The sequence below is a fragment of the Oncorhynchus keta genome, chromosome 11, assembly GCF_023373465.1.
Source record: "Oncorhynchus keta strain PuntledgeMale-10-30-2019 chromosome 11, Oket_V2, whole genome shotgun sequence".
Classification (NCBI taxonomy): domain Eukaryota; kingdom Metazoa; phylum Chordata; class Actinopteri; order Salmoniformes; family Salmonidae; genus Oncorhynchus; species Oncorhynchus keta.
Genome location: NC_068431.1, coordinates 44290917 through 44304451, shown reverse-complemented (window position 1 = coordinate 44304451; position 13535 = coordinate 44290917). Strand labels below are relative to the sequence as shown.

Genomic DNA, 13535 nt, shown 5'->3' with positions numbered 1-13535 from the left:
AGTGGTCAGGTGGCCTGCTTTAGCGGACCGGGGCATCTTCTGATGGGAGACAGAGCCCATGACAGCGGATGGGTAAATAACAGCGGGTGCATTGTCGTTCTGATCCAGGATAAAAACATGAACCGTGACGTTGCTGCTCAAAGACGGAGAGCCGTGGTCGTTTGCCTGGACCTGTATCTGAAACACCTTCAGTTTCTCATAGTCAAACGAGTGCATGCTGTAGATGCTGCCGTTATCTGAGTTTATGTAAATATAGGAGGAGACAGACACGTCTTGTACTTTAGAGTCTAATATAGAATAGGAGATCTTCGCATTCTCACCCATGTCTGTATCAGAGGCGGACACTGAGCTCATTATAGATCCCGGGGTTCCGTTTTCTTTGACATAAACAGTATAGGATGTCTGCGAAAACACTGGAGGATTGTCATTGACATCTAGGATTTTCACGGTAACGGTTTTCTTTGTAGATAAAGGTGGGGAACCTGAATCAACCGCGTTAATGACAACATCATACTTCGAGAACGTCTCTCGGTCTAATGGACCGTTAGTCACCAGTGCATAATGATTGGAAACAGAGGGCTTCAGAGTGAACGGGGAACCCCGGGACATGTTTAACTTTACTTTGCCATTCTCACCAACGTCTAAGTCTTTCGCGCTAATCAATGCAATAACCATTCCAGGGGCTGAATTCTCCGGTATTGGACTGGTCAGTGAGGTTATAATAATTTGAGGAGCATTATCATTAACATCAGCAATATTGATCTTTACACTGCAGTGCCCCTCCATCTGTGGACTGCCTTTATCTTTTGCCACAATATCAAATGTATGCAAATTCGTCTGTTCATAATCAAGCTGTCCTTTGATAGTTATTTCGCCAGTATTTGAGTCAACATTAAGTAATGTCCTTATACTATCTGGGGTCTGGTCTGCAAAGAAATACTCGATCTCTCCATTTAGTCCTTCGTCAGAATCTGATGCTTTTACATTCGCTATCTGATTGCCAACGGGTCTATTCTCAGCTACAGTTATTTCATAAAAAGGTCTCTCAAACTGGGGCTCATTATCATTAACATCAAGAACTATGACAGTGATTTCAGAAGTACCAGATCGTGCAGGAGTCCCTCCGTCTACAGCGGTGAGCACGAGCTTGTGAACGGCCTGCTTCTCTCTGTCCAGTGAAGTCTTCAGCACAAGTTCGGGAATTTGTTGGCCTCCCTGGGTCTTCATGTTCAACAGGAAATGGTCATTATCACTGATACTATAGGACCGTAATGAATTTGCGTCTACGTCAGGATCATGGGCACTTTCCAATGGGAATTTTGCACCTGGATTAATCACCTCAGCTATTTTAAAAATGCGTTCATTTGTAAGAAAACCTGGAGAATTATCATTTATATCCTGTATTTCGATTTCCATGCGGTGCAGCTGTAAAGGATTTTCAACTATAACCTCCAGCGGTAACAAACAAGGGACATTCTCTCCACATAAATATTCTCTGTCTATCCTTTCATTGACAACCAGCTCACCCTTTCCCAAATCCACACTGAAATACTGCTTACCAGCATCAGAAGCTATCCTCAGTTTACGGTCATATATCTCAGATATTCCCAAACCCAGGTCCTTGGCTATATTTCCAACAACAGAACCTTCCTTTAACTCCTCAGGTATAGTGTATGCAATCTGTGCCTCTATTGTATTCCACAGGAGAACAAATGGATAAATCCATAACACTTGCCACCTCAAATGGCCTCGAATCCTCATTGTCCTTTGTTCCATCGAACCTCCTTTTCACAGTAAATCCTCACAGTAAATCACAGTAAATCCTCACCATCACAAAATATTAAAACTCAAGTTATTCGCCATCGTGTCTTGAATACACATTTCCCAAAAATGCAAGCAGACCTTCTTTTGTTTCCATTCAGTTCAAGTGTAGCTCCCAGATCTGAGCATTGTAGGCTACGGGATGTAATGCTGAGTCTGAGGGGAGGGAGTAGATCCCTTTGTCTGGCTCAGCTCAGTATTGGTGCAGAGAACCCTCTTGATATAACCAATCACACACGTAGAGTATCTTAAAGGTGCAGTCTATTCCTTCACTATGAGTAGAATTAAAATACAGAAACAGATACTCAGTATTTATTTACAGGTGTAACATTTTACTTTGATTGAAAAGTAGTAAATATGCTACTGTACAAAATAAACGTGGTAATTCACTAAATAAATAAATAAATAGCGCCCCCCCAAAATGCTAATATTAGCCTATAGCCTATTATTATTATTATTATTACCCAATAATCATAAAAGCACTGTATCACTTCAAGCCCTCCGTTTACTGTACTCTTTCTGCCGTCGTGTGGCAATGAGAGGGAAGCACAGCCTACTGGTGTTCTCACAGTCTGTCATGAGGAGCAGGGAGCCAGTCTCTCTCATCCCCTCTCACACACACACGTCTAATCACAGTAGCATGCTCAGCGCGAGCAGAAGGGGGGAGTAAAGGGCTGGGAGTGAAAGGATCGCGAGAGGCTGAAGCAAAAGGGAATAGAGGCTTGACGCACACGTACACGTTCACACGTACGCACACACGCACGTACACACGGTTTAGTAGCGTGTATTTACATAGTAGCCTACATATTTTATTATTTTACTAATTTTCTGTGTAACTGACCGAGGAAGCCTTTAGGCTAGGTCTATATGTCTGACCACCACAATAGCAATTCGCCCACACTGATTTTTATCGACAGCAGGCTACAACCGTGGGGCATAGATTAACTAAATATCCCGAGCAACCGAGGGTGCTCTAATAGGTCGTCGTCAATAAAACGTCACACAATAAGGTGCAGAGCGTTCGATTTGCCTCCATGGAGATCCACAGCTTCGCTAAAACCATTGACAACTGCCTTCCGTTTTCAAGTGATTGTTAAATAAATGTTAACTGTTTGGTTGTAATATTATCACCTCTTGAAGTGCCTAGTCAGAACTTCACATTTCAGATTATTCCATGCAAAACGAATTGGGCACATTTAGCTCTATCATCCGAGTTATACAGCAAGTAACTGCATGCTTTTCATGATCAGTAAACATCGATTGATCATGTAATTTCAGATAAGTGAGGGTAGCCTCACGATATCTCTCAATAGTTGCCACCATTAAGTGGATATTTTAGTGATATAGAACAAAAGTGACCTGTACCTGACAAGTACGAGTGGTTTACGTTCATTTTCAATCCTTTGTAGGGCTCTACCTGTCAAGCAGCAGAAGGGCGCATTTACCAATGTACTGTTAGCTGATCATGTGTACTTTGCAAGCTACAAATATAAACGGTGTACATTGGCGTAAAGATAGTGGTATGTAGACCTAATGCAGCTCGTTCTCAAACCAATGTAGGGCCTGCCCAGCGAAGTTAACATTATCTTCTGTTCAATGTTGTTTCTAAGTGTTTCTAAGTGATTACTGCTTACAGACATGGCAGGTTATATTGAATGATGGACAAGTTGGCGAACATTCAGTGGATAAACTAGATGGCTATGTTTTCTTGCCATCTATAGTGGTGATGACGGTAGTCCGACTGACAACTTTACCAGGAAGAGGACTTGCCGATTTCAAGCTCTTTCCATGTGTCTGGAAATAAATAATCAATAGATTTTTTTACTGATCATGAAAAGCATGCAGTTACCTGCTGCATCATTTCGATGAAAGAGAATAATCTGAAATGTGTAGGTCTGACTAGGCACTTCAAGACGTGAGGATATTAAAACCAAATAGTTGATTTAACAATCACTTGCAAACGGCACGTAGTTGTCAATAGTTTTAGAGGAGCTGGAGGTCTCCGTGCCCCCACCAGTCAAATCGAACGCTCTGCACCATATTGTGACGTTTTAACGACCTATTACAGCGTTAGATGAAAATAAAGGTTTAATCATGAATCATGCTTATAATCGTATCACAGTGTTATATAATATGGGCCAGGTCGACAAGATATAAATACAGTCGTATTTCATCACGATGATCAGTGGCACAGTATGACCCACTTGTGCAGCAAGAGATTATCCAATCCATGGAAAGCAGAGGAGACCACGCGCGCTGCACAGAGAGGACAATTTCAGCACCACGCGGGTGGACAGCGCCACACAGGCGGAGAGCTCACTCTGGTGCATGCGGCAGACAACAGGCAGCACGAGAGTGGCATAAACAATGCGTGCTTGTTTCCCTTCACTAGAAAGGGAAACAGGAGCTAGATGAACAGACATTTCCTCAGATAAACACCCGGGTAGCATTTCAAGAGGTAGAACAGTCACCGAAATGTACTGAAACCGCTTTGTTCGAGAAACTGTGTATAAAAGTCTGCATTTCAATCTGCTGTTTGTCATGTGACCAGGCACTCCTTTATCATTCATGAGTTGGGCCTCAATAGATGAATAAGTCAACCAGATGTAAAGCCCTTTTCCAAGGTTCATGAAAATAATGATTGCAGCAATTATAAATGTGTGCGATTCACCCAAAGGAAGAGATGTGACCAATACAAGTACCAACGTATTCATTATAGATGTATTTAGATATTCTTCATACACAGCTCATGGGAATGTTATTTCACCCTCTTTGTTATCACTGAGATATTTCAATGGCAAGCATTGGAATCGTAAATAATACAATGTCAAAAATCTGTATAACTGGCTGTGACATATGATGAACAATGCTGATCTGTCCCTTTACCTATGCTACTTGTGTGTTGAACATGACACTCTTCAAGGTTACATTGGACTAAGTGCATACACAAGTGTGTGTGTTTGTGTGTGTGTGTGTGTGTGTGTGTGTGTGTGTGTGTGTGTGTGTGTGTGTGTGTGTGTGTGTGTGTGTGTGTGTGTGTGTGTGTGTGTGTGTGTGTGTGTGTGTGTGTGTGTGTGTGTGAGAGAGAGAGAGAGAGAGAGAGAGAGAGAGAGAGAGAGAGAGAGAGAGAGAGACTTTATGTGGTTTGACAGATCGGTAGGATACAGATTGGTAGGATAAATTGGCAGGTAGAAAAGGAGATGAAGTTGATCTTACCTTGTTTTGAGAAACACAGAGGGAGCAGATGCAGTGACAACATGGAAAAGAGAGAAAAGAAAGACATATTCATTAGATTAGGACAAGGACTGTACTCACAGCACACAGAGACATACTTATCAAAACAGAAAAAGAGTTTTGATACAGACCAATCTGATGCATGTTCACCACAGTCACTTAGCATGACCTCAGTCACTTAGCATGACCACTGTGTTGTATATCATTCTGTGCATGTGCAGTGTGGGTTCGATGTGTGCAACAACCATAGCATTACACTGGTGTTTTCTTAATGTTCTCCTTATGCTTCATGAGTAGGGCCCTGAGTTTTTCCTGGTCAGGTCCCTTCATCAGGGAAAACCTCTGGGCCCTATAATCATAAGGTCGGTGCCAGACCACACTGGGGCCAAGCTTCCTGACATCCAGGACCTCTATACCAGGCGGTGTCAGAGGAAGGCCCAAATAATTGTCAAAGATTCCAGTCACCCAATTCATAGACTGTTCTCTCTGCTACTGCAAGGCAAGCGGTACCGGAGGGCCAAAAGGTTCCTTAACAACTTCTTACAGCTACTCGCTGTTTATTATCTATGCATAGTCACTTTACAAATTTCCTTGCCTAACCTGTACCCCACACATTGACTCGGTACCAGTACACCCTGTATATAGCCTCGTTTTTCACTTTATATTATTTTGAATTTTTTTTCTTAACTGTGTTTCTTGAACTGCATTGTTGGTTTAGGGCTTGTAAAGTAAGCATTTCACGGTAAGGTCTACTACACCTGTTGTATTCGGCACATGTGACAAATACAATTTGATTTGACCACCAGGGGAACACAAGCAGGTTTACCATCACCAACAAAACATGTTTGTTATTACCAAACACAAAATATAGGCACTATGTCACTAAATCCTTTGCACGTTTTTCTTATTGTTTTACTGTGCTTGGTCTCTACAACAGTTAAGACATGGTGAGATCTGCAAGAGTGTTGACATCCCTGTATTTCACTTGTAAACAAGGAAGAGTACGATTTTTCACATTGTTCTTATCTTTATTATCACAATCTTCACAAACACCAGCAACGATATCATCTTCCCTGACAGTAGGAAACCAACGTTACACACATCATCTCCCCAGACAAAGAGATAGAGAGATTCAGACAAAAATAATACAGACAGGTTTCCCCTTGCTGCTGGCCCTGCCCTGCCCAGCCCCACTGCGGCTCAGTGAAGAATTAAACATAGTCCAAGGCAGGGGTCCCTTTCCTCTGTCTCTGCACTGTAATACAGTGCCTTCCGCTCAAACCTCCATACATTAAGCTGTCGCTGCATGGAACTTCTGAGGGAATGGTGCAGTCTTCAGTGTGACTCAGCCAGTCATGAAAATTAATGTGTGGAATGTTTCTGTGTCGGTGGGGAAGGGTGGGTGGGAAACTGCAAGCTGTCTGAAAATCATGCACAGAGAAACACATTTGTTTTGAATGAATGCTGGAAAGGTAAAGGTATAGGCTACTGTGCAAATTAAGTATTGATGTGCTGTGTGCATTGTATGTTCATAGCTCAAGATGAGCAGAGCACACTTTCTGTTATTACAGATAGGGAAAACCCAAAGCCAGGAGTGTAAAGCCAAAGGGCTACTTATCAAACACAGTCTCTGTTAAGAGAGAGTCTTACTGTGGGAAGTGTTCTATAAAAAAATATTTATTCCATAGCCTCACTGTATAAAGCTGTGGTGTTGAACCAACCTAGAGGGCCATAGATACCGACGTGACATTTTTATTTTTTAATTTTTTATTTCACCTTTATTTAACCAGGTAGGCAAGTTGAGAACAAGTTCTCATTTACAACTACGACCTGGCCAAGATAAAGCGTAGCAGTTCGACACGTACAACAACACAGAGTTACACATGGAGTAAAACAAACATACAGTCAATAATACAGTAGAAAAATGAGTCGATATACAATGTGAGCAAATGAGTTGAGATAAGGGAGGCAAAAAGGCAAAAAAGGCCTACCTAAGAAAAATTGCCCTAGAGACCTATTCAGATAGCAGCCGATAAGACAGCTAACGATTAGCGGGCCGCAGATGGCCGTTTAGGTAACGACGCGACGGTGGAGCCAGTTGGATAACTCCCTCGTGCAGATAAAGTCGGTAGTCCAGTCGTGAAGGCCTGGTGGGGCTCAGCATCGGTAGTAAAACAGGTCCGGATAGGTGATAATAGCCCAGGAGTGGTTGATGGAACTCTTCAGCTGGCTAACTCCAGGATAATTGAAGTTTGCTCCGGGACCGACGTAAGACAATAGTCCCACGGATAGCAGCTAGCTAACTGCGAGATCCAGGTGTAAATGTTCAGAGCATTTGGTTGAAATCCGGGGATATGGAGAGAAAAATAGCTCCGGTATATTCTGGTCTGAGTCGTGTTGTACAAAACTGGCGATAGCTTTTCGAGCTAAAGGATAGCTGATGACCATCAACCGTGGTTAGCTAAGTACTAACGTTAGCCAGTAAACTGGCTAGCTTCTGGCTAGATTCAGGCTAGCTTTTGGCTAGCTTATGGTTAGCTCCTGGTTAGCTCCTGGTTAGCTTCTGGCTAGCTTTTGGCTAGCTTCTGGTTAGCTCCTGGTTAGCTTCTGGTTAGCTTCTGGTTAGCTTCAGGCTAGCTTCTATTGTGGATTTCAGATTTGAGGTAAGTAATACTTTTTTCTTTTTTTAAATTGGTGAGGCGGGTTGCAGGAGAGTGTTTTGAAGTTGAGTTTTTGGAAAAGAAAATATATAAAAATGTAAATATATATATACACGGGACACGACGAGGACAAAGGACTGCTATGCCATCTTGGATCAGTATGTGATACATAGTGAGAAGCTTTTTGTTACAGGGAGAGAGATGAAGAAAGAGGAAAGAGAGAAACAGATTGAGAGAGAGAGAGAGAGAGAGAGCCAGGCAGAGAGTGTTTGTGTGAGAGAGAAAGAGAGAGAGAGAGAGAGGCAAAGAGAGGGAGAAAGAGAGAGACAGAGACAGACAGAAAGCCAAACAGATAGCCAGAGCAAGACAGAGGGAGCGAGAGAGAGAGAACGAGACAGACAGAGAGACAGAGACAGACAGAGAGAGCGAGAGAGAGAGAGAGACAGACAGACAGAGAGATGTTTAGAAATGACTCTGTGACACTTTGTGGGTTTATGTGATAATATGCAGGACAGAAGCTAGTGCCAATGTGAAATATGCGTCCCACAGCCTTCATACTGCTGCATGATGCACAACAATGCCTTGCCCCCTCCCACTGCCTCCACGCTGTGTGCTCAATACAACCTGATAAACAGACACATAAAGGACACACTGACAACATCCATGTCTGACATGGACAAGTGAGTGCTTGAGATTATGTGGGGAAGAGACAAAGAGAGAGGCAAAAGGTTGGTTACATGGGTATAAACTACACTGTGACTGTATAGTACAGGTGTAAGCCTACGTTTGTGTAAAAACATAATGTGTGCACTCACTACTGTGAGTCGCTCTGGATAAGTGTCTGCTGAATGACTAAAATGTCATGCAATGGGGCTAAGACAGAGTGGTTGATGGGTAGTTACAGAGGCATCAGAATGGAACACAACTAAGCTGTCCCATCGCTCTCAAACGTAACAGGAAATAGAGAGGAGGCTACTCAAACTGGGTCAGTGTTGTGTTGCAAGCAGTTGTCATGCCAGTGCAGTGAGACTCAGGGCAAAAAGAATTCAGTGCTTCTGGATCAAATGAGTCCAGCCAACTTCTTGCCTTCATGACATGTTGCGTAACTACAGGGCGACACTGGCTTTTTACAAATACACGGGAGAATTCAAATCATCACTCCGTCTGTTATGCAGACAGGCACAGATGCATGCACACCTAGAAACATGCTGAGAGGTTGTAAGACAAGGCAGCTTTTAGAACAGTACTTGCTCTAGCCAAAAAGACCACGAGACTACGAACAGTGTTGTTTACAAGTCACCAACCACACAACATGTCTTATGTCCGGAATCTGCAGCACTGTCTGTATGGAGAGAGTGTTGCCATGACAATGTGCATGAGCTTGAGGTGAATCTTCCTGGTACGCTGGAGAGAAGAGGGCATAACACTAGAGATTGCCTGAATTGAACTATACTCACAAACCCACACACACGCAGATGAACACAACCATTAAAACAAGTCTTTGGTCTTTTCTGTTTTCCTATGGCTCGTTAAAATACCCCGGTAACCACGCTTTAGGCCTAGTGGTTAAAATGAAGGCAAAGACGTGACGTTGTTGCTGGCTGTTACTAGGCAGGTTTGACATCACTGTCACTGTTAACAGCATGCCATGTTACATACAATCCTCCACTCACTAACAAGATCCAGTCTAAACCCTTACAACCTGTGAGCCATAGACAGAAAAGGGACATTACTACTGTGAATGACAAGTAAGCAAGACCATTGGTTACAGACAGACTCAGAGACAGAGTTACATAGTATGACCCAACAGACACACTCATTCTGAATACAGAGCAGTGACAGTTTTCCATACAGGAATGGGTGTAACACTGCCATGGAATTAAGCCCAGTGTCTGATGGGAGAGACATATAAGCCCATTACTGCACCACAGCAACACAGGATATTAGAGCAGTGTGTGAGGGGGAAAGTGGGTCAGTTTGCCCAAGCACCATAGGGTTGTACAGAGAGGGAGAGGAAAAGGAGGGAAAATGGTGGGAGGCGGGGGGGGGTGAGATAAAAATACAGATGGGGAGAGCGAAGATCCATGGGATAGATAGGAATGAGGGCTCCTCAGAACAATTATTTGATAGTATTAGTAGTGAGTCAGTCAGTCAAGTCAGTCATGGCAGGCCAGTCAGGACAGTCAACCAGTCAGTCAGACAGCCAGTTAGGTCAGTCAACCAGTCAGTCAGTCAAGCCAGTCAGGTCAGTCGGCCAGTCAGTCAGTCAGTCAGCCAGTCAGGTCAGTCAACCAGTCAGTCAGACAAGCCAGTCAGGTCAGTCAGGTCAGTCAACCAGTCAGTCAGTCAGGTCAATCAACCAGTCAGTCAGTCAGTCCACCAGTCAATTCAGTCAACCAGTCAGTCAGTCAGTCCACCAGTCAAGTCAGTCAACCAGTCAAGTCAGTCAACCCGTCAAGTCAGTCAACCCGTTAGTCAGTCAGTCAGCCAGTCAATCACCCAGTCAGATCAGTCGATCAGTCTGTTAGTCAGACGAGACCTAATGAAACTGATACAGTGATTTCATAACCTGCTCCTTTATCTGCACACCTGCTGGGTAAATAAGAATGGAAAAGAGTAATCACCCGATGAACATGGCCACAGTGTTGCAGTGCATTTCATGAACCAGGTGAAACAGATTAACACAGAAGCATGGCATCAAAGGCTACTTGCTGAGCAATCTGGCCTCCATAATGCTTTTTAGAATTACTGATAGAGGCTGGCTGAGACACACAGAGAGATGGATAGACACGACTAGACAGCAATTACATGTAGCGCTGTCAACAGCATGTAGTGGGAAACTCTTAACCATAATAAAGGTCAAATGGGCCACACAAAGATTCAATATGTACACCCCTTCATATGGATAGACTCAGACCGCAGACTGTTACACAGATTAGAATGGCGTCTAAGTCTCCTTGCCTGCAGTCCCAGCCACCAATTCAGTTTTTGGACCATGCTACTGACATGACTCAATGATAAAGGTTGACTTGATCCCACAGAGGCAAAAGAATAGGACGATTGCAGTGTAGAAACATCCCTCAGTCAGTCAGATGTACACAAGCTTTATTCTTATCTAAGTAGAGGACAGAATGGGAGTCTCACCTCTTCAGACACATCACCATCCTCCTGCTCCCTCTTTTCTCTCTGCATTGTCCCCATGCGACTCACATCCACCAGTGTGTTCTGGCTACAAGGCCTAGCTAACTTCACATCACTCATCCTGGAGTCAGTGGTTCCACACACCTCATAGTTGTACACACGCTGTAGGGTTCCCATGGTTCCGTCTGGGTAAACGGGAGGGTGATGTGGGATAACGGGGAGGTTTGCTGCATATTTATAGAATAATCGATTCTGTCTCCATCTGTGGATTTTAACTGTGATAAGGGCAATAATGGAGAATATGAACAGAACCGATACCACAGCCAAGGCCAACACTAGATAAAAAGTCAGGTTGTCATTATATTCCCTGTCCACTGTGAAGTCAGTGAATTCTGAGAGCACTTCAGGGAAGCTGTCCGCCACCACCACGTTCACATTGACTACAGCTGATCGAGAGGGCTGCCCGTTGTCCTCCACTACAACAGCGAGCTTTTGTTTCACAGCATCTTTATCATTGACTTGGCGTATGGTTCTTATTTCTCCATTTTGTAGGCCCACTTCAAACAGCGCCCTGTCTGTCACTTTCTGCAGTTTATATGAGAGCCAAGCATTCTGTCCGGAGTCCACATCAACAGCCACCACTTTAGTGACAAGATAGCCCACATCTGCTGAACGGGGCACCATTTCAGCCCCCAGAGAGCCACCAGTTTGTACTGGATACAGAACCTGAGGCGCGTTGTCGTTCTCGTCTTTTATGAATACGTTTATAGTTACATTGCCACTCAATGGGGGTGAGCCTCCATCTTGTGCTTTGACATGTATTTTGAAAGATTTAATTTGCTCATAGTCAAAGGGTTTCACTGCGTAAAGCCCCCCACTGTCTGAATTTACAGTAACATAAGAGGAGAGTGGAGCTCCGTTTAAACTACCGTCCTCAAGGAAATATGATACCCGAGCATTTGGTCCCCAGTCTGCATCTGTAGCGCTTACAGAATAGAACGACAGAGAAGAGGCATTGTTTTCGAACACATAGGCGTCATAGCTTTCTTGTTGGAACTGGGGCGCATGGTCGTTCACATCTGAAAGCTTTAAACTGAGCGTCTTTTTACTTGAGCGAGGCGGGTAGCCTCCATCTACTGCTGTGATTGTTACATTATATTCTGATGTCTGTTCTCTATCCAATACCGAGTCCGTCACCAGATTGTAGTAATTTGCTAAAGCTGATTCAATTTTGAAAGGAAGGTCGCGATCAATGGAACATGAAACCTTAGCATTGTCGCCTGAATCAATATCCTGGATGTTAATCATGGCTATAATAGTTCCAGGGACTGAGTCCTCGGGCAGGGCACTAGAAAATGACATGACGGTTATTTTCGGAGTGTTATCGTTCATATCAACAACATCGAGAACGATTCCACATGAGTTTGTTAAGCCACCGTTATCTTTAGCCTGTACCTTTATCCTAAATTGTTTGTTTCTTTCATAATCTATATCACCCACTACCTTCACCTCACCTGATATCGGGTCAATTGTGAATAGCTCTCGGATAGTAGTGGTAGCATGCTCAAAATAAAATTCTATATTGGCGCTAGATCCCTCGTCTGCGTCTGTCGCGCTCACTGTTGTAACCAATGTGCCCTTCCCAGCATTTTCTACAACGGATGCTTTATATGTAGCTTGGCTAAATATCGGGGCATTGTCGTTGGCATCGAGAACCACAATGTGGATTTGAACTGTTCCAGACCTCCGAGGGTCTCCGCCATCGACAGCAGTTAAAGTCAAATAGTGATGCTTTGTCTTTTCTCTGTCCATGGGTTTTTGAAGTACTATCTCTATGTTTTCACTTACATCTAGACGACCTTGAATCTTAAGATTAAAATGATCCGTGGGGTTTAATACGTATTTCTGGAGTGTATTTGCCCCTACGTCTTGGTCTATTGCGCTTTCTATAGAGAAAAGCGCACCAGGTAGGACTGACTCGCTAATTTCCAATTCAATTTCCTTTTTTGGAAAAACGGGGCTATTGTCGTTGATATCTAGTATTTCCACTGTAACCCGAAACATCTCCATTGGGTTATCTAGAATCACATCGAAACTGAAGCTACATGCTGAGATCTCCAAACATAGCTGTTCCCGGTCCATTCTCTCTTTCACTAACAATTGTCCTTTCTCTCGGTTCAGAATCAAGTATTCACTGTCGCCCGCGGTGAAAACCCGAGCTCTCCCGGCTACAAGCCGTTGAGGCTCCAGTCCCAGATCTTTCGCTATATTCCCAACAAAGGAGCCCACCGTCATCTCCTCCGGGATGGAGTAGCGGACCTGTCCGGACACAGCGTAAGCTGAGAAGGCGCAAACCATGAATGTGCACAATAGCCACTCCAAGAGCCTGTTGTTCCTTCTCATTGCCATTTCACGACAAAAAGCCAAAGCCAAAACACAATATTGAGGCAGAAAATAAATCCTAGAACGTATTTTTCAAGAATCCAGTCAATGTGACGTCCGTTTACAGAACAAAGTGTTTCTGTAGACCTAATGTACTATCCAGAATAGGGCCCTTATTCTATCAACTGGGTCTCCAGTTTAATGTGCTCTCTGGGTGTTGCTAAGCGCATTATTATAGTAGGAACCATAGTGTGATTGTGCTAAATATTACATGCGATCAACAGCGGCACTCACGGT

General features: G+C 43.7%; 1 protein-coding gene across 39 annotated transcripts in view; it reads right to left on the bottom strand.

Annotated features, from left to right (window-relative positions):
• Positions 1–13535, bottom strand: part of LOC118381495 (protocadherin gamma-C5-like) — a 121079-nt gene that overhangs the window by 38150 nt on the left and 69394 nt on the right. For 2 of the 39 annotated variants that reach the window (XM_052457284.1, XM_052457314.1), the window contains exon 1: positions 10860–13445. The exons of 36 other annotated variants lie outside the window; for them this stretch is intronic. In XM_052457284.1, the coding sequence (XP_052313244.1) occupies positions 10860–13265 (2406 nt within the window). In that variant the 5' untranslated portion in view covers positions 13266–13445. Of the gene's footprint in view, positions 1–10859; positions 13446–13535 lie in introns of those variants that run through there. One more of the 39 variants, XM_052457301.1, reaches the window with a different exon arrangement.